The sequence below is a fragment of the Leopardus geoffroyi genome, chromosome C2 (genome assembly GCF_018350155.1).
Source record: "Leopardus geoffroyi isolate Oge1 chromosome C2, O.geoffroyi_Oge1_pat1.0, whole genome shotgun sequence".
Taxonomy (NCBI): domain Eukaryota; kingdom Metazoa; phylum Chordata; class Mammalia; order Carnivora; family Felidae; genus Leopardus; species Leopardus geoffroyi.
In genome coordinates this window covers 131,877,932-131,898,015 of record NC_059333.1, presented here as the reverse complement: position 1 = coordinate 131,898,015, position 20,084 = coordinate 131,877,932, and the positions used below count along the sequence as shown (strand labels likewise).

At 35.9% G+C, this 20,084-nt stretch overlaps 1 protein-coding gene across 4 annotated transcripts in view; it reads left to right on the top strand.

Moving 5' to 3' along the window:
• The window catches only part of ATP2C1 (ATPase secretory pathway Ca2+ transporting 1), a 170,983-nt gene that overhangs the window by 108,359 nt on the left and 42,540 nt on the right, over window positions 1-20,084 (top strand). For all 4 annotated transcript variants that reach the window (XM_045503646.1, XM_045503645.1, XM_045503647.1 and 1 more), the window contains 9 exons: window positions 1,619-1,774; window positions 2,931-2,999; window positions 3,955-4,030; window positions 8,362-8,428; window positions 13,583-13,707; window positions 14,583-14,680; window positions 16,635-16,730; window positions 16,818-16,907; window positions 18,747-18,851. In XM_045503646.1, the coding sequence (XP_045359602.1) occupies window positions 1,619-1,774; window positions 2,931-2,999; window positions 3,955-4,030; window positions 8,362-8,428; window positions 13,583-13,707; window positions 14,583-14,680; window positions 16,635-16,730; window positions 16,818-16,907; window positions 18,747-18,851 (882 nt within the window). The remainder of the gene's footprint in view (window positions 1-1,618; window positions 1,775-2,930; window positions 3,000-3,954; window positions 4,031-8,361; window positions 8,429-13,582; window positions 13,708-14,582; window positions 14,681-16,634; window positions 16,731-16,817; window positions 16,908-18,746; window positions 18,852-20,084) is intronic.

The following is a 20,084-nucleotide window of genomic DNA, read 5'->3' as shown; positions in this document are numbered from 1 at the left end:
GTGTGTGTGTGTGTGTGTGTGTGTGTGTGTGTCTATCAGTCCTCCGTCTGTCACATTATACTGAGTGTCTATTCACATCCTTGGAACTATTGTTCTGTGGGTCATACTTTTAGAAACAAAGCCAGGTAACATCTGCAGTGTTTTCCACATGTAAAATGATTTTTTTTTTTTTTTTTTTTTTTTTTTTTTTGGCATGCTAAGGTAGGTGAAAACTTAATTGTTAGGAGTTGAAACTGTCTTAGGAATGAAACCCTCAGAATTGATTCTTTTTGCACAGTTGGAAGATAATACCATGTTCATGATTTGCATGGAAACATTTATATATGTTTTTTATTTTTGCTGATGTACGTCTGGGATCAATGTAAGGATGCATATATAGAAAGCAGAATTTCATGAAAATTGAACCCAAAATGATGAAATGATTTCTTTCTCAGTACATTATATACCTTTTATTCATATTTCTCTTTCTGGATACCTGTTTTTAACCTGCCAAATACATTTTCAGAACTTCAGGGGATGGCAAAATTAGGAAGTAATAACATTTTATTGTGAAAGTTGTTTTCTCTAGGTAAAGATTATGTCTCCGCTAATGTTTCCTTTTCTCTGGTTATATATATATATATTTTTTTAATTTTTTTTTTCAACGTTTTTTTATTTTATTATTTTTGGGACAGAGAGAGACAGAGCATGAACGGGGGAGGGGCAGAGAGAGAGGGAGACACAGAATCGGAAACAGGCTCCAGGCTCTGAGCCATCAGCCCAGAGCCTGACGCGGGGCTCGAACTCCCGGACCGCGAGATCGTGACCTGGCTGAAGTCGGACGCTTAACCGACTGCGCCACCCAGGCGCCCCTCTCTGGTTATATTTTGAAATTTAGGCTAATCTTGTCTCATAGCATTCTACTTTGCATGTCGGATTTTATTGACTTCACTTTGTATTGTATTTTTATTTTTTTTAATTTATTTTTTAATATTTATTTTGTATTTAATATTATTTTTAATATATTTTTAAAAATGTTTATTTTTGAGAGAGAGAGAAAGAGACAGAGCATGAGCAGGGGAGGGCAGAGACAGAGAGAGAGAGAGGGAGACACAGAATACAAAGCAGGCTCCAGGCTCTGAGGCATCAGTCAGCACAGAGCCTGATGCGGGGCTTGAACTCAGGAACCATGAGATCATGACCTGAGCTGAAGTTGGACGCTTAACTAAGCCACCCAGGTGCCTCTTTATTTATTTTTTTAAATGTTTATTTATTTCAAGAGAGAGTGTGTGAGCAGGGGAGGGGTGGAGAGAGAGATTCTCGTGGGTTCCATACTGTCAGCACAGAGCCTGATGCAGCGCTTGATCCTACAAACCATGGGATCATGACCTAAGCCGAAATCAAGAGTTGGATGCTTAACTGACTGAGCCACCCAGGCAGCCCAAGTTTACTTCATATTTTAAATATGGTTGTACTTATTGTGGTCTTCTTAGAGTAATGGATATAATAAAAGATTTGGATGATTATTAAGAAAGGGGATATTTGAGGAAGAAGTGATGGTTACAAACTCTTTAGATATTGAATGGAGCCCAGAGAGTCTTCATTCTTGAACTTAATGGGATGCTTTATGTTTTCCAAGGCTGTGGATCTTTCCATTGATGAGTCCAGCTTGACAGGAGAGACAACACCTTGTTCTAAGGTGACAGCTCCTCAGCCAGCTGCAACTAATGGAGATCTTGCATCAAGAAGTAACATTGCCTTCATGGGAACACTGGTCAGATGTGGCAAAGCTAAGGTAATTTTTTTTCTCTTGTTTTGAAAATAGCAACTCCTTTGTTTTCAACCTTATTTTAGTTCGATGTGGCTAATTTTATGTGGCTATTTTAAAAATATATGACAAAGAGGGGCTCTGGGTGGCTTAGTCGGTTGAGCGTCAGACTCTTAATTTTGGCTCAGGTCGTGATCTCATGGCTCATGGGATCAAGCTCCATGTTGGGCTCTGCGTTGACAGCACAGAGCCTGCTTGGGATTCTCTCTCTCTCTCTCTCTCTCTCTCTCTCTCTCTCTCTCGGCCCCTCTCCGACCTGCATGTGCACTTGTGCTCTCTTTCTCTCTGTCTCAAAATAAATAAACATGAAAAAATATATATAAGGGGAACTGGGTGGCTCAGTTGTTTAAGTGTCTGACTCTTGATTTCGGCTCAGGATTGGGCTTATGCTGACAGTGCAGAGCCTGCTTAGGATTCTCTCTCTTTTTCTCTCTTTCTCTGTCCCTACCCTGCTTGCATGTGTGTGCTGTCTCTTTCTCAAAAATAAATGAAGTTAAAAAAAATATATGACAAAGAAATGGCAGAATTGAACCTAACCCATAGCATCTATTTTTGATACTAAAGAGAAACTATGTCCCTGAGGTAGAATATGTCCATATTTCTGCCATTTGCCAGATAATGAAGCCTTTAAAAGCATAGTCCTCGGTATCTGTTCTTTTTTTTGTTTTAGATAGAAACAGTGAGTCATGGATATGTTCATTACTAGTTAAAATTTTAATTTAGTTGATATGGTACTGGCTATAATATTCCAACTACGTATCATTCACCTACTGGATTCTGACATTTCACAAACGTAAAAGGCATGATCCAGTAGCATTTGAGGGGGAAAGAGAAGCTACATTGAATGTCTCTCAAGGATAAGACAGTTTTGAATTTCAGAAATATTAATATAGACAAAGAATGGGCCTCAGAATTGGGCCAAGGTTTGTATAGTAAGGCATAAATACTAATGATCTATAGTAATATCACAAAGTTAATTTGCTAAGGGAACCTTGGATATGTATGTTAGTCATCTTGACTGTGGGCAAAGTTTTGGAGAAAGGGAATGAAGGGTTTTTGTTACTTTGCTTGAGAAAGGTAATAACATATGACTGTAAATGTATTTTCCTGTTTTTCTCTTTAGGGTATTGTCATTGGAACTGGAGAAAATTCTGAATTTGGAGAGGTTTTTAAAATGATGCAAGCAGAAGAAGTAAGTTCTTTGTTAATGATGTTTAATTTCAAATCTGAAATTCTCCATTGTAAGTAAACGAAAAGAAAATAATCGTGGGTTATTTTATGTACTATTGAAGTGGTATTTTATTTAGAATATCACTCAGCTGTCTGTGCTTAAAAACATAATTGGAGCTTTAGTTGACATTGTTAATGTTCTAAAACATTTTTATATTTATTCATTGTTTATAGGAGAAAAAGGTTTATAGCCAATTATTTATAGGGCCTATTCTTTTTTAAAATTAACTTTATCATATTAATTTTAATGGTTACTAAATGGCATATTTGTCTTCTACCAAAATTCCCAACTTTATTTAATTCCAAGTAATGGGGAAAAAAAGATTATAAAGTAAAATAACATGGAAGATATTCTTGTTTAAGAATATTGAAGATTAGTTCTCTCATTTAAAATACTTTCTTACATATGAAAAAGAAGTTGCATTCTACAAATGTCATATTCTCCCCAAATCATCTGGATTTCTCAGGTAACCTGCCAAGATTCCAGGACATGATGCAGTGTATAAAACCATTCCAAGGTGCTTGGCACTGAGGGGACTGCTAGAGAAGGGAGTTAGCAGATCAGGGAGCCACTGGATAAAAAGACTTGGATTACAAGCTTGTTTGTGGATACGGAAGGGAGAAGATTGAAAAAGTGAGGGGCAGCTGATGGTAATGAAGTCCTGGAGAAGCTGATAGGGAGAATAGATTCCTTCTCGAAAATAGGCATAGGGAACATGGACCTTAAACAGGCTTTTAAAAGTCTCAGCCTCAGTTTCCTCATTGAAGGGGATGAGACTTATCTTTAAGGGAGAGGTGTGTATGTTATGGGTATGTTAAGAACTAACCTGGGTATGTCAAGCACTTAGAGTCCCTGGCACATAGTATATATTCCTAAATTTAGCTAATTGTGGTAAACTCTTCTCCAATTTGTCAAGGCACCAAAAACCCCTCTGCAGAAGAGCATGGACCTCTTAGGAAAACAACTTTCCTTCTACTCCTTTGGTATAATAGGTAAGAGAAGAGTGAGTATGTATATCTCATATATTTACTTAGGGTTTATTTTTATTTATTTATTTTTATTTTTAAGGGGAAGGGGGAGTTTAGATAGATACATTTGTTTATTCATTTAATTGATTTTTAATTTACTACTAAAAAAAATTTTTTTTTAATGTGTGTTTATTTTTGAGAGAGAAACAGACAGAGTGCGAGTCAGGGAGGGGCAGAGAGAGACGGAGACACAGAATCTGAAGCAGGCTCCAGACTCTGAGGTGTCAGCACAGAGCCTGACACGGGCCCAAACTCACGAATCATGAGATCATGACTTGAGCCGAAGTCAGACACTTAACTGACTGAGCGACCCAGGCGCCCCTAATTTACTACTACTTTTTAAAAATTATAAAACTAGCCCCCAGCCATTGTCCTTTTCTGAAAAGATAAATTAGAACTTCATGTAATTCCCGTAATCATATAGCATTTCTGTAAACATTTTAGTATTTATTTGTCTTCCTGGTTTTCAACAAATTGATAGTAATGTTTTATGGACTACTATTCCTTTTTTGTTTCATATTTTCTTCATAAACATCTTGCCATTAAGTAGATGCTCTTTATATAGATGTCATGAAATAGATGGTTGTATAGTATTTCATTATGTGGGAAAAAAATTCTTAGAAGTAAAATTTTGGGGGCAAAGAATATGCATGTAATTTTTCAATTTTTGGCACATTTTGAAGGTTTTTGTTTCATATTGCTAAATAGTATCTTTCATCAGCAAGGTAAAGGTGTTCCTCTTCCAGCGCTCTTGCTAACTTTGTTGTCATTAACAGATGAATAAAAGGCTTCTCATTATTTTATTTCACAACTCATTATAGAGAAACTGAACAGTTGTCATATGTGTGTTGGTCCTTTTTATTTTATGACCTTCCAATCTATTTATTTTGTCCCTTCTTCTCTTGTGGCTTGGGTCTTAGATCAGTAACAGCTCTTTGTATAATTTGGATAGCCATCCCTTTTGTTAAGTTTATTTCCCCCACTTTTTAAATTCCCTTTGAGGGATAAATATAGTAAACTTGGTTATGAAGGAGGGAGATGTGATTGAAATATATTGTCCTGACATTGTGATAGCACTGTCCTCTTGATAATCTCTGCAGTTACAGTTTCTGGTTTATTCATAGAAGCTTTCCTAACCCCATATTGTGAAGAGTGTTTATCTTTATAAGTATATTTACTTAAACATCAGTCTACAGCTTAGTTTTTATTTTTGACACTTTATTTTACTATTTAGAATTTATTTTAGTATCAGACTTAAGGTGGGGGCACCTGGGTGGCTCAGTCGGTTGAGCACCTGATTTTCAGGGCTCAAGTCATGATCTCATGGTTTGTGAGTTTAAGCCCCACATTGGGCTTGCTGCTGTCAGCACAGAGCTCACTTCAGATCCTTCCCTGCTCATGTGCTTGCTTTCTCTCTCTCTCAAAAATAAGTAAACATTAAAAAAACAAAAAAACAAAACACTTAAGGTAGAGTTATAACATTTTTACTCAAAAGTTAATTATCCCAATACCATTAATTCTCTAGTTCATTCTATTTTTAACATGTTTTTTTAAAGTTTATTTATTTATTTTGAGAACAAAAGAGAGCACAAGCACAGGGAGGGGCAGAGAAAGAGAGAGAATTCCAAGCAGGCTCTGCACTGTTAGTACAGAGCCTGACATGGGACTCGATTTCCCAAACTCTGAGTTCATGACCTGAGCTGAAATTAAGAGTCAGATACTTAACCGACTGAGCCACCATGCACTCTATAGTCCATTCTTTTATTCACTCAGTTGAAATGACATTTTTTTCTTTAATTTTTTTTTTAACGTTTATTTATTTTTGAGACAGAGAGAGACAGAGCATGAACGGGGGAGGGTCAGAGAGAGGGAGACACAGAATCTGAAACAGGCTCCAGGCTCTGAGCTGTCAGCACAGAGCCCGACGCGGGGCTTGAACTCACGGACCGCGAGATCATGACCTGAGCTGAAGTCAGCCACTTAACCGACTGAGCCACCCAGGCGCCCCTTAAATGACATCTTTATCATATATTAAATACTTGAATAAATTTTGGAGTCTTTTCTCCTTTTCTTTAGTTTTTCCATGATGTTATTTTAATTATTTTTGCTAGCTTAAAATTTCAAAATCAATAATGCAGTTCTAAATTAAAATAGATTTGCATTACACAGTTTCAGTTAAATCATTTTTTAAATATTCTATTGATCTGTCTGTCTATATCATAAAGTAGAAGATAGAAAGGTATTTCATTCCTCTTTTTTAACTGGTGTGTATATTGTCATAGCTCCCTTAATTTGATTATTGCTGTTTATTTTCTAGAATTTATAGGGAATTTGGTAACTGTTAGGGCATTTAGCCAATTAAATCTCAGTTTATGTTAACATCGTACCATGAAACCACCTCACTTTTAGTGATAAAAATCTTTCAACTTTATCATTACCTGGTTTTAATTTAATACATAGGACCTAATTTTTGTTGCTAGGATAGTATATGGAATAGGATAAAGGTCAAGGTCAAAATCAGAGGTCAACAGATTTTTTTGGGGGTGGGGGAGTACAGGGCCCAGTAGTACATATTTTAGCCTTTGGTCCATACCAAAGTATTTCGGATATTCTTTTTTTTTTTTTTTTCTTTTTTTTTTTTTTTTTTTTTAAATTTTTTTTTTTCAACGTTTATTTATTTTTGGGACAGAGAGAGACAGAGCATGAACGGGGGAGGGGCAGAGAGAGAGGGAGACACAGAATCAGAAACAGGCTCCAGGCTCTGAGCCATCAGCCCAGAGCCTGACGCGGGGCTCGAACTCACGGACCGCGAGATCGTGACCTGGCTGAAGTCGGACGCTTAACCGACTGCGCCACCCAGGCGCCCCTCGGATATTCTTTGTTGGAAATATTCAACTCAGCCATCAGCAGGGAAGCTATCATAGACAGTACCTAAACAAATAGATATAACTGTGTTCCAACAAACTTTATTTGCAAAAGCCTTCAGGAGGCCCACAGATTATGGTTTGCTGACTTCTGGTATAGTTCATTGGACATAATTTCTTTTGTCAGGATAGTGTTTGGGATAGAATGTTAGAGAATCACAGTCTGGATTATTTATTTATTTTTTAATGTTTATTTATTTTTGAGAGAGAGAGAGAATGGGAAGGGCAGAGAGAGAGGGAGACATAGCATCTGAAGCAGGCTCCAGGTTCTGAGCTGTCAGCACAAACTCCGATGTGGGGCTTGAACTCATGAACCGTGAGATCGTGATCTGAGCTGAAGTTAGATGCTTAACTGACTGAGCCACCCAGGTGTGCCCCTGTAGCTATAGAAAGAAGAAAAACCTGTTTTTAAATGTTTATATTACGCTAGAATACAATCTTGAATTTGTTATACTTTATTAAAACTGTGATGATACTGTGTGTGTTTTCTCACAAAACCAGTGGTGCACTCCTTGCCCCCTTTCTTTTCAGAGGCAAAGGTCAAAGCAAGAGAGTATATTGTTTGGTTCATGTTAATTGATTTCTTATTTGTAAATGCCATAAAAGTAGTTTTTTTCCTTTTTAATTTTAGAGAGAATTTGCACAAGTTGGGGAGAGGGACAGAGAGAGAGAGAGAGAGAGAGAGAGAGAGAGAGTGTCTTAAGCAGGGTCCACGTTCAGCGTGGAGCCGGACACAGGGCTTGATCCTATGTCCTTGGGATCATGACCCGAGCTGAAACAAGTCTAACGCTCAACCCACTGAGCCACCCAGGCACCCGGCTAATTTTTAAATGTTATAATGTAATTTTAGATATTTTAAGTAAGATGTATAACTCTTTCAGCCAAGTCCTAAGTATTCCTTTGTTTGCAGTATAAACTTTGTATGTATTGCCTGGATATTTAGTGATGAGAAGTAAAGTTCCAAGGTTTATATTTGCAAAGCTGATAATAAATAGAGGACCTCTCTGTCTTATGCTACCTTCTTTTTTTTTCCCTATTGTGAGAGAATACTGGTAATGTTTTCTTATAGTGGTAATTCTCAGATATTATTGCTTTAAGGGGTGAGTGGCAGCAGTGGCAACAGAAGGGAAAGTGTGTGTGTGTGTGTGTGTGTGTGTGTGTGTGCGCACGCATGTTCACATATACAACATTATCTTTAAGCAGCATTAATTTTAATCTCCCCTGCTTAATGAATTTTTCTAAAATCTTGTAACTGTGATCTGATATACCTTCTCCTTTATGTTATGGAACTTTTTGACTGCCCTCAGCATCCCATTTATACTGATGTGATTTTATATAAGAGGGAGAAATAGCTATTTGATTCTTTTCCAGGTATCATCATGTTGGTTGGCTGGTTACTAGGAAAAGATATCCTGGAAATGTTTACAATTAGTGTAAGGTAAGTTCTAATAATCATTTGTTTATAAATTGAAGTCTTTTTTCTCTCTTTTTTCTCTAATAGGCGTGTATAGAAATAAACTCTAGAAAAATGCAAACCATGTGTCTAGCAGTGGAGAAAATGCACACTAGATGTCTGGTGTTATCTGTCCAATATTACATTAAAAAAAAAAAGTTTATTTTTGAGAGAGAGGGAAAGTGAGAGTGCACACATGAGGCAGAGAGAGAGGGAGACAGAATCCCAATCAGGCTCTGCACTGTGCAGAACCTGGCATGGGGCTCAATCCCACAAAAACTGGGCGATCATGACTGAGCAGAAACCAAGAGTCAGATGCTTAACCAACTGAGCCACCCAGGTGCCCCCAATATTGCAATTTTATATATTATAGACACTTAAGGACTGCCAAATTGAAAACTAGCAGCATGAAAGAGAAAGACCATAATAATAGAAACTGAATAAACAATCTCAGAGGAAAATGAAAATTTCAAGAAATAGCAGAAAAATTAAAACTGGAAAGCATTTTTATTTTCAGAGATTTGTGAACAAACTGCATTTATGATATACAGATTGCTGTAGAAGAGGATCAGAGAAAAAAAGTTTTTAGGAATTATGATTTTGACTGTTGAAATTAAACATTCAATTTAAGGGCTATAATATAAAGTTAAAAAGGGTTCCCTAAAAATAGACTAAAGTGTCTGAAACAGAGAATGAAATAAAAGTGATGAAGAATAATTTAATAAATGCCAATCTAACTAATAGGAGTTTCAAAAGAGGTAAGAAGAGATTATATAAGAAATGATACATGAATATTTTTTGTCTCTGAAGCAAGACGTGAAATCTTTATAGTTTATATGGATTCTGTAAATGCCAAACAAGATGGAAAAAACTCCAAACTAGATACATCATATGAAATTAAAGAAAACCAGTCAGGTTGTCTATAAAGGAAGGATAATTCGACTGGTATCAAACTTCTTGTTAGCAACTGCAGTTTCCACCAAGGGGTCTTTTTAGACTCTATTAAACATTTCATTGCACAAGACTTTCATATGTTCTATCTGGCACCTGTGCCTTGAACAGCAGGGTAACTTAAGGCATGCCTCTTATGAGAGAGTCTGTGCAATAGTTCAGCTTTAGGTACAAGAAGATTGGGATGGCCTTGTGAGTGCAGGGGCTACCCTGGGTTAAATTGTTTCATATTCCACAGGAGCCAGCATCTCTGGGAACATACACTTTCCAGGGTGCTTGCAAGAAACATGTCCAGTTGTAAGAGTCACCTACGGTCTGGAAACCCAAAGCAATGGCTTCTATAAGATAAATTATAATTCTTCCAGTCCATAGATAATTTATCAGTCAGGAGATCCCTTTATCATAAGCAGTGTTGCCTGGCAACATAGTTGATATACTACCCTTGCCAGGTCACAAGGGGAACAGAGCTACCCTTCATCCATAGTAACGTTGGATTACATTAGAAAATAGTGGGGGCAATGCTATCAAAGTATGAGGGGAAAGGAATTTAAGTCAGTAAATCTAGGCCTAGCCAAAGTATCGATCCAGTTATTACAAATATAAATAGGCAGGTAATCAGAAAATTTATTCCTTCCCCATCCTGTATAAATTCCAGCAAAACAAAGATGAAAAAAAGGAAGATGATCATGTATGGGATATAAGTAAGAGTGGAATTCACCTAGGTACCTAATAAGGAAAAGAAATTCTAGATGATAGCTCTATGGTAGGCATAGGAAGTCATAGTTCAAATATTAGAACAAAAACAATGTATTAAAAAAAAATCAAATGGATTACAAGGACTAGGTAGATGGAGTAAGAAGCTAAAAGACATTTGTGATGGGGTGAAGGAGTATATTTTTTTCTTAAAAGGGGCAAAAATACAATTTGAAACTCTTGGCTTAAATCTGTATAAAAAAGATGGGTTAAATATGAAATAAATTTAAAATTGGGCATAAGGATGAGATAATAAACATTAGCATATTAGCTGTTGGACTCATTTTTAGATTTTGAGTATTTTTTTGAGCAGTGCTCTTTGTGAAGATTGATTTAATCATGATTTTTATTCCTACTTCAAAGTCTTACAAAGGACAAAGTATTAAAAAATATATTTTAATAGAATAAAACTCATTCTATTTTGCAATAATTATATGGGTCCATTGTACTTTTATAAATCTAAGATATTTGTGACCTTATTTTTCCTATGTCTTAAAACATTTTGCTATTTCATTGTAGCAAATGAAATAGCAATTATTGTAATAATTATTTCCATTTGTGCTAAAAATCAGTAAAACAAGAATGCAGAAGGATGATGGGATCACTTACAAGGTTGATGTAATAATAAAGTAAATCATCATTATTCTGTTATCCTTTAATTCTTTTATTATGTTGCCCAAAATATTACATCATCATTTACAAAGGTATAAAAGAAGTCCGGAGATATATTTGTTGTTGTCTTTTTCTTCTCCCTCCACCCCTTTTTTGCACTCATTAAAATTAAGAATCGTAATTTTTCATTTTCCCACATAATGGCAAAGAGTAATTGACAGGAAAATTATTGGACAAACCGGAAGATGAAATGCAAAGAGACAAAGAGCTACTGTAGGCTCTTAATGATGAGGGTGAAATTTAATAATATATGTGAAATCTTAATACTGTGACTCTTTGGGTGATGGTAGCTTCAATTTAATTTAACTCCTGAATTAATGAGTGAAAGTTTATTTCTTATGACAAAAAGGGAAGGACAGGTATTCTCTTTCAGTTAGTCATTCTACATCAAGGAATTTATCATGCATTTCCAACAAGAACCTAGGCCACCCCTTTTTGTTAAAAGGATGTGTGACCATTTTCTTTCATCTTTTCTGATATTTGTTTGCCAGCTTTTACTTTATACCATTTATAAGTGGACAAATACTGAAGGCTGGTATTAATATAAAGGTGATTAAACGGAAATAGATGATATAGTAATGAAAAACTTCATTTACACCCCTTGTAATTGGTGTTTTTTAATCTAAAAATTATGTTACAGAGATGACATATCTTTTCAACAAAGTTATGAACCATCAACATTTTCAGAAGTGTTGCATTTTGAAGATACAAATGCGAAAAGTGAAACCAGAATTGATAAGCCTATAACCTGTGGGAAATGTTTTTTGAATCTGAAATCACTTTTTGTAAAGTGAATATATTCTAGGTTCCTTCATGACAGTTGACAAGCAGTTAGTTGCATCCAAAGGACATTGCATATTTCTGATATATGTATACCTTCAAATCCAGAAATATAGTTTGGGGTTAAAATTTAAAGTTTCTAGGGGTGCCTGGGTGGCTCAGTTAAGTGTCTGACTTTGACTCAGGTCATGATCTCCCGGTTCATGTGTTCGAGCCCTGCATTGGGCTCTGTGCTGACAGCTCAGAGCCTGGAGCCTGTTTTGGATTCTGTGTCTTTCTCTCCCTCTCCCTCTCCCTCTCTCTCTCCCTCTCCCTCTCCCTCTCTCTCTCTCTCTGCCCCTCCCCTCTCTCAAGATAAATTTAAACAATATATAAAAATTTTTAAAAATTTCTGAAGTTTTTCATAATCCATTTATTCCTTTGCAAATTATTTATAAAGTGAAACTTCGACACAAAAGAAGGGAAAGGTCCACTAGATCTAGATTGTAACTGATGCCTATTTCCTGATACAGTGAGGGTTAATGGAAGCATAAGAAAGGAGGATTCTGTTTGAGCATAGAATAGTTCAAAAGAGAGAAGGGAACATTAATGATCGCACATATTTCTTGACTTTAGTGTATACTGTTTAGCCAGTGGTATTGTGTCATTCATAGGCTTTCACCTTTTAGAATTAACCTGTAAACAGAGCCTGAAAGCCTTTAATAATGCTTATAGAACAGGATGCTAATGATGTCAAGGTAGATCATTCTGAAGAAAAGGTAGGTAATAGAAATTGGGAAGTAGAAGCAGTGGAGAGAACAATGTTAGAAGGAGGAACAGGAACACATATGTCCTTACCTATAGGGGAGTTTGGTGTGGAATAAAACATAGAGACTTAATTTGATTTTTTTTTTTAACATTTATTTATTTTTGAGACAGGGAACTTGAACAGGGGAGGGTCAGAGAAAGAGGGAGACACAGAATCTGAAACAGGCTCCAGGCTCTGAGCTGTCAGCACAGAGCCCAACATGGGGCTCGAACCCATGGACCATGAGATCATGACCTGAGCCGAAGTCGGACGCTTAACCGACTGAGCCACCCAGGCACCCCGAGACTTAATTTGATTTTTAAAAAATTGCAGAGGGAAACTGTGAAGTACATTTCTTTGTTGTAATAAAATACACATACCATAAAGTTTACCATTTTAAAATGTACAATTCAGTGGAATTAAATCCATTCATAGTGTTGTACAGCTACAACCATTATCAAGTGTCAGAACTTGTCATCACCCCAAAAGAAAACCCTGTGCCTACTGGGTGATCACGCACCATTTTTCCTTCTCTCTTGCCTTTGACAGCCACTAAACTGCTTCCTGTCTCTGAATTTGCTTACTGTTAATATTTCGTATAAATGGAACCAAAACAACATGTGTCTTTTGTGTCTGGTTTCTCTCACTTAGCATAATGTTTTTGAGGTTCATCCGTGTTGTAGGTTGTATCAGTACTTCATTTTTTTTTTTTTTTAATGGCAGAATACTACATTGTATGGCTATACTACAATTTCCTATTTATCAGTTGATGGAAATTTGGACTATTTACATCTTTCGGTGATTGTAAATAGTGCTGGTATGACCAGTCATGTGTAAGTTTTTGTCTGAATACCTATTACTGTTATCTGTATTTACAGATGTGAAAACTAAACTACAGGGGTAGAGTGATAATAGCTCAGAGTCAAACAGGTAAACATTGGGGAAGCCAGGGGTACAGATCTAGGTAATCTGATGTCACAGCCTGTATTCTTCAACCACTACACTTAACCTGGCAGTTAGTAGGTTATCCAATAAATGGTAATCAACTTTCCCTTCTTCTTGAGGCCACTTTTTGAGTATTGACAATATTGATTTTGTGTTTTTATTAGCCTCAGTTTTAAGTCACAGCCAATTGAACTGATTGCTGTAGGTACTGTTTATTTTATGCTTCAATACTAAGTATATATTGGTTACAGTTTGGCTGTAGCAGCAATTCCTGAAGGTCTTCCCATTGTGGTCACAGTGACTCTAGCTCTTGGTGTTATGAGAATGGTGAAGAAAAGGGCCATTGTGAAAAAACTGCCTATTGTCGAAACTCTGGGTAAGTATGTGGTAATGTGAGCATACTTATGCAATAGTGTGTGAGTTTACATCAATAGTGAATCATCTGCAGGTTGTTACCATTTTTGTCTTAGAGGCTTGAGGTATTTGACTTGTGGCAAAGTTAAGTGTGGTTTTCACAACCAGAAAAGGTACTTAAAAATGCGTATCATTCAGGATAGGGGACTTTCAGAGAAATCTTTCTGTATCAGAGATGTTGTAATGCTTAAATCATGTAAAAAAAAAAAATCTGTTTAACCAGTGAAACTTTAGAGTAAAATTAGTAGAATTACTTTCCTTTGACATCTCAAGAAAGATAATTATAGATCCCAGAATGTCGTACTTGAGTTGAATTTCTGATAACAGTAAATATCCAACAGTTGCTAAGTGTTGCTGTAACAACTTTATGTGTGATATGAAAATTGCAGTAACTTTCTGTATGCTGTGAAATATCTTTTTTTTTTTTAATTTAGGATTCTAAAAATGTTGAATTTAATTTTTAGTTTGCATTACAGTACTGAGAAGGCAAAATATCTTAAAATTTCTGACTGAAACAATTATATGGGTTTAAATTTAGGTACCTTTAAACTTTCTAGAAATATTATATAAAGCTAATACTGAGAAGCTTTGTAGAAATTCAACTGCAAATTAATAAGAAAAAGTCAACATATATCAGTTAATCTGTTTTTTTAATTTTAACATGAGTAATCACTTTATGGTGAAATCATAATGAGAAAACATCTAAAATTATCAGTGAATTTGATTTGTTCAAAATTCAGAGCAGCAGGACAGGCTTCAGAGTCTTTGATTTGTTTTCAATGTGAACTTGTTTATTTCCCTCTGACTCTTGGTGACATGTAATGATTTATTCTTTAGGCTGCTGTAATGTGATTTGTTCAGATAAAACTGGAACACTGACAAAGAATGAAATGACTGTTACTCACATATTTACTTCAGACGGTCTGCATGCTGAGGTACTCTATAGATTTTTTTTTTTTTAACAACAGCATTTCTTTGTTAAGAAACTTGGTGTGTAGACATTCCTCATAGTTCTAGTGTCTTATCTTCAAAAGGGTTATAAATTCAGCAGCAGCAGAGTCTTTCCCTTATTTTACCAGTCTTGATCCCGCTCCACTTGCACACGCTGTACACTCTACAGACCAGAAACTTTGCATCATCCTTAGCACCTTCCAGTCACCCCTGCTATCCATTTGTTACCAAACTCTTATTCTTGCTCTATACGCAGCTTGAGGGATCTTTCAGAACCAAATGTTGAGCAAGTCACTCCCTAATTAAGATGTTTCCACTGCGACCAGGATCCTGAAGTGTGGCCTCTTGAGGCCGTACGTATTTTGTTCCTTGTTTCCTTCTTCAGCCTTATATGTTCCACTTCACTTTCTGTGCACCAGATATACTGGCTTTATGTTCTTTCAGTGTGACAAAATTCCTCCTACTTCAGGACCTTCGCTGCTGTTCTCACTGCACAGGACAGTTTAATGTCTCTCTATCCTTTGCACTGCAGTTCGAACCCTACTTCTTTAGAAAAGCTTTGCTGACCACTCAGAACTGGTCCTATTTTATTTGTTTTCATAGCACTCCGTGCCTCTTAGTTTTTAGCCCAGATAAAATTTTCTAAAATATTAGAAGTTGTAGTAGAGCAGAACTAAGTTGCCTAACATGGGGCCTGCCTCACAGTAGTAAATACTTGTTGAAAGAATAAATGAATAGATGAATTACTTTATTTTAAAACTTACATTTTGGCAGTTTCTTAAGTGCATGTCAGTGTGTGTGCATTGGTTAATTTTGAAGCTAGATGAGGACAAGTTCCAGTCTCCACCCCTCCCCCCCCCCCCCAGTCTTTACTGGATTTCTGGCTGGTGTGTCCATTCACACCATTTAGGATGGGTACAGTATTTTAAATTGTATTTATATCCAATTCACCGAGCAAAGTAAGCATTAGACAAATTGACAGAAGTTGCATTTAGGTTTATTTAATTCCATTTTACATAGGCTTTGAAATGAGACTGTTCTTATTTAGGGTATTAGATTTGGTTAAGGAAGGATACCTGATACTCTGTTGTTGAATATGCCTTTTGTGGATGACTCTGGGTCATTGGGGTTACATGTGCTTCTATGGTTCAGATATGGAAGGTAGAATATAAGTTGCTGTTTTGTTTTAAGCCCGTACTTTGATATGTTGAGCATTAACCATTTGTTAATTGGTTAACATTCTCTGAACTGTCTTACTTTTATTGTGAAATTTAACTTTTGTTGATTTATTTTTTTGTTTGTTTGTTGATTTAATTTTATTTTATTGTGAAATTTAACTTGATTTGCTCTAGCCATACAGAATAAGTATCTGGTTTGTTTCGACCTCTGATTTTTAAAACTGGCTTGTAATATATTATGTTAAAGTAGTTTGTAAGTGCTGGGATAAATCACATAATGTCTCTGTTCCTGCATATTTGCAAAAAGAATTCTGCTGTTTTCTGGGTCTCAGGTTTGTCACAAATGTTAGGTGTGGAAATGGATTTGAATTCTTGGAAAATTTAGTATGTTACATAAATATAATGTTACGTAAATTTAAAGCTTACTTACATATAGAGATTTTCATGGTTTATATTTTTTTATAGTATAAGTAGAAACAATATAAGATTATGTTAACAATATTTCTTCTTATACTGTACATTGTCATAATTATTAATTTAATTATTAGTATAATTATAGGTTTGTCATTATGGTAAAAATTAGAATCTATATTCTTTTAACTGTTAAGTATTCTTTCAGACAAGTGCTTTTCTAAATATATACACTAATAGTATCATAATGTATAAAATTAAATGAACATAACTCATCATAGTTTTCAGTTTTCATGAGTATTGTCATTGTCTTCCGGTTGAATTATTGACCCCACTTTATGTTCCTTAGGTTACTGGTGTTGGCTACAATCCGTTTGGGGAAGTGATTGTTGATGGTGATGTAGTTCATGGATTCTATAACCCAGCTGTTAGCAGAATTGTTGAGGTAACTACTTTATTCCCTAAGAAGGTGACTTTTCATAACGATTTAGGACACAATGATGGGTTCATAGTTTCCATGTATTTCTTTTAGGCGGGCTGTGTATGCAATGATGCTGTAATTAGAAACAACACTCTAATGGGGAAGCCAACAGAAGGAGCTTTAATCGCTCTTGCAATGAAGGTATGTGCCTGATCTCTCTTCAGTATACAAGATACTACCCTCACAAGAGAATGTGAGGCTATCAGTTTCAGTATTACTAGTTTTTAGGTGTAGAATGAAGACAACTCACAATGTTTCATTGTTTACATTGCCTTTTGGGGACTAGTTTTATTCTTCTTGGAACTACAGAGCCAATACAGCCTGTTCAGTATAGCTTTATGCCTTACGTTCAAGAAACAAATTAATGACCAGTGACTGGATTTCTTCTCATGAAGAATGTTTTTGTTTTCCATAATATTTAGAGTTTCGTGTGAAAAGCTTTATAAATGGGTGTAATTGCTGAAGTACTATAACATTCAAATGAGTAAAAGGAAACATTCTTTAAAGTATTTCCATGTGAAGATATTAAGACATAGCTTTTCTTTTTCCAGTCTTCCCATTTCCTCCATTATCAATTTCTTAAAACGAGTATAGAGTTAGAATCTGTGTTGGGGAGATAGGGTGCTGTTCTTTGTGACCCTTTTGTCTTTCCCAGTTGGTCTCCTCTTCTAAGTCTTACCTTTGATTAAATATGAAACCTAAAGCCCACTCTGTCACTTCCATAACAAAAATTAAAACTCCTACTTTTAAAAGCAGTCTTAGAAAGCTTTGAGACTTGTGTGAAACAGGATACCTCTAAATGAGGTTGTTTGAATTGAGATCCAGTATAGAAGTTTAGGTTATTGTATTTAATAAAATTGATATTTTTAGAATATATGTTTTCTTAACTTTCAGAAAGCTACATTTCTTTATCATTTGTTCTCTTGTAACTGAAGTAGCATCGTATAGCTTTTTGAAGGATATTTAAAAGTTGAATCTGTTATCTGTTATTTACTGTGTTAAACTTAACCTTATACTCTTAACTTTTAAGAGAGTGTGTGAAACCACCTCCGTATGACTGAGGACCTCACATTTTAGGGTAGGGAGTTGACACTGACATACTGGAAACAAACAGAAGGTAGACCAATATAGTAGATGGTTAAGTCTTAGACATTGAGCCACATATAAGAACAATGCACATTCAGACTGGAGACCTAGGTTTTGAAGGATAGGCAGGATTTGGAAAGGCAGTAAGCTAGGGAAAGAGCAAGGATAAAAGCGTGGAGGAATAAATAAGCATAGATTGCATGGTGGCTTATGTATTGGTGACCTGGATGACAAGAAAGGAGTTTGAGTAACCCACAGGATTGTTAAAGAGATTGCACGGTGGGTTTCTAGAGGATCTTTGAAAGCCAGGAGGAAAAGTCTGAACATGTTTCAGTAGATAACAAAGAACAAAAAGCATTAAGCTAGGTTTTTGAGTAGTTTGAATATGTAGAGGGAAATGCAGAGGGTTTTGGGAAGAACAGCTACATGACACTGGTAGTAGTAGAATATCAAGCAGTAAGGTACACGGGAGTAGGATGGTAGCAACAAGAAAGATGGATTTAGATCCCGAGGAAGTAAGGAATTGAATCTGAAGCTTCTGTTGATTACAAAAGTACATACTCAGTATCAGTTGGGTACCTTTATGGTTTGGGTACCCTGCTTCCTTCCAGAATTTGAGCCAACAGAGATTTTAATATAGTCGCTGTTGAAGATTTGGTCTGCATACTGTCCAGGGAGCATGCCTTACACTGTATGTACACACCAAGGCTTTCATCTTGATCACGTATGCTGTCATTCAGAAAAATACAGTATAAATGGAAGGAGCATTGCTGTTCTGTCACCATTATTTGAATAATACTCCACAGATATCTAGCCAGCCTAGCTGTAAGTTGTGTTAAAGAAAAAAAATAGTCCCATGTTGGTGAGAATTAACTTTCTTTTTGTGTCATACAGATGGGTCTTGATGGGCTTCAACAGGACTATATCAGAAAAGCTGAATATCCTTTTAGCTCTGAGCAAAAGTGGATGGCTGTTAAGTGTGTACACCGGACACAGCAGGTACCTTTCCATGTAACGAGTGCTTACTAAATCCTGCTGAACATAGATGACCGTGTTGCTCTCATTATCCCCCTTTGGCTTTAAGTGATCATTGAGCAAAGCAAAGGCCTGTTTCTTTAAAGTGTGTATAATTCATAGTAACTCATCCTTGTTGCTCTCATGCTCCCTTTGATTTCATGCGTATGGATACCCGGTTTTGCTGCGTGAGCAAATAGCTTAAAATGAGTTGGAGCCTAGTCTCAGTGTCCTAGAACTTGTGACATCAGATTCTATCAACATCTTTGTTCTTGATGACTGTGTATTATAGGTTTCTGCTCTCTGGTGTCAATCAGTATTCTTTCACTGAAGGAATGCCTTGTCTTCAGAACAAACAAAACCACATTATTTTGTGGAAAAGTGGTTACCAAATATGTATAATTCATGTTAGTTGATCCAGCTTACAAACTGGCAAAATGACATGCAGTGATATTTCAAGCTACTGCTTTGTCCCTGGGTGCTTTAGAAATTTTTATAAAGTTAGTGTAATAAGACTTCTTAGTTATCTACAAAGTATGTCACTCATAGTTGCTGTGACCAGTTTGATGCTTAAACTTTTGCCATGCCCTTAAAAAATATATATGTTATTTTAGTATTTTCTTTATTAGGAATTAATAATTCGTTATGTGATTTCCCCTAAGAGCAAATAGTTTGAAGCCATTACATCTCTGTAGACAGGAATGAGTGAGAGGATTTCTCACTCATAATAAATAGGAAACATAACTGATTTTAAAAGAAAGGCCAAGTTGGCCAACATTGAACTTGTCAATAGATGTCTGCCAGGAACTCTGTTCATGAGGAGAAAAAAGATTTGTCTGATCTTTAAAGGAACTTTTATGAACTCCTGGGAAGGGAGACAAGTAAATAAATAAAAGTGTAAAAATAAAATGCCTTTAAACCTTGTAACATAAAGCTTTCAAAAATTGCATTAGAGTTAAATAATTTTCACCTGTTGTCCTGGACCAAAGGAGTCCCTTGACCGCAAGAATACGTATATGAGTTTATATGGAAAGTTTGTTTCTTTATGTTTTATATATGGTCACTCAGTACTTCAAGATAATGTGGCTCATGTAAAGTTTAATGATTTGACTTCAGCAATTTTGAGTCTAACTTCACCAGAGTTGTTCTTTGGAAGTTGTACATTAATGTTACAGCTTGAGAACTGATCTCAGTTATGGGAGTGGGGGATAGGTAGCA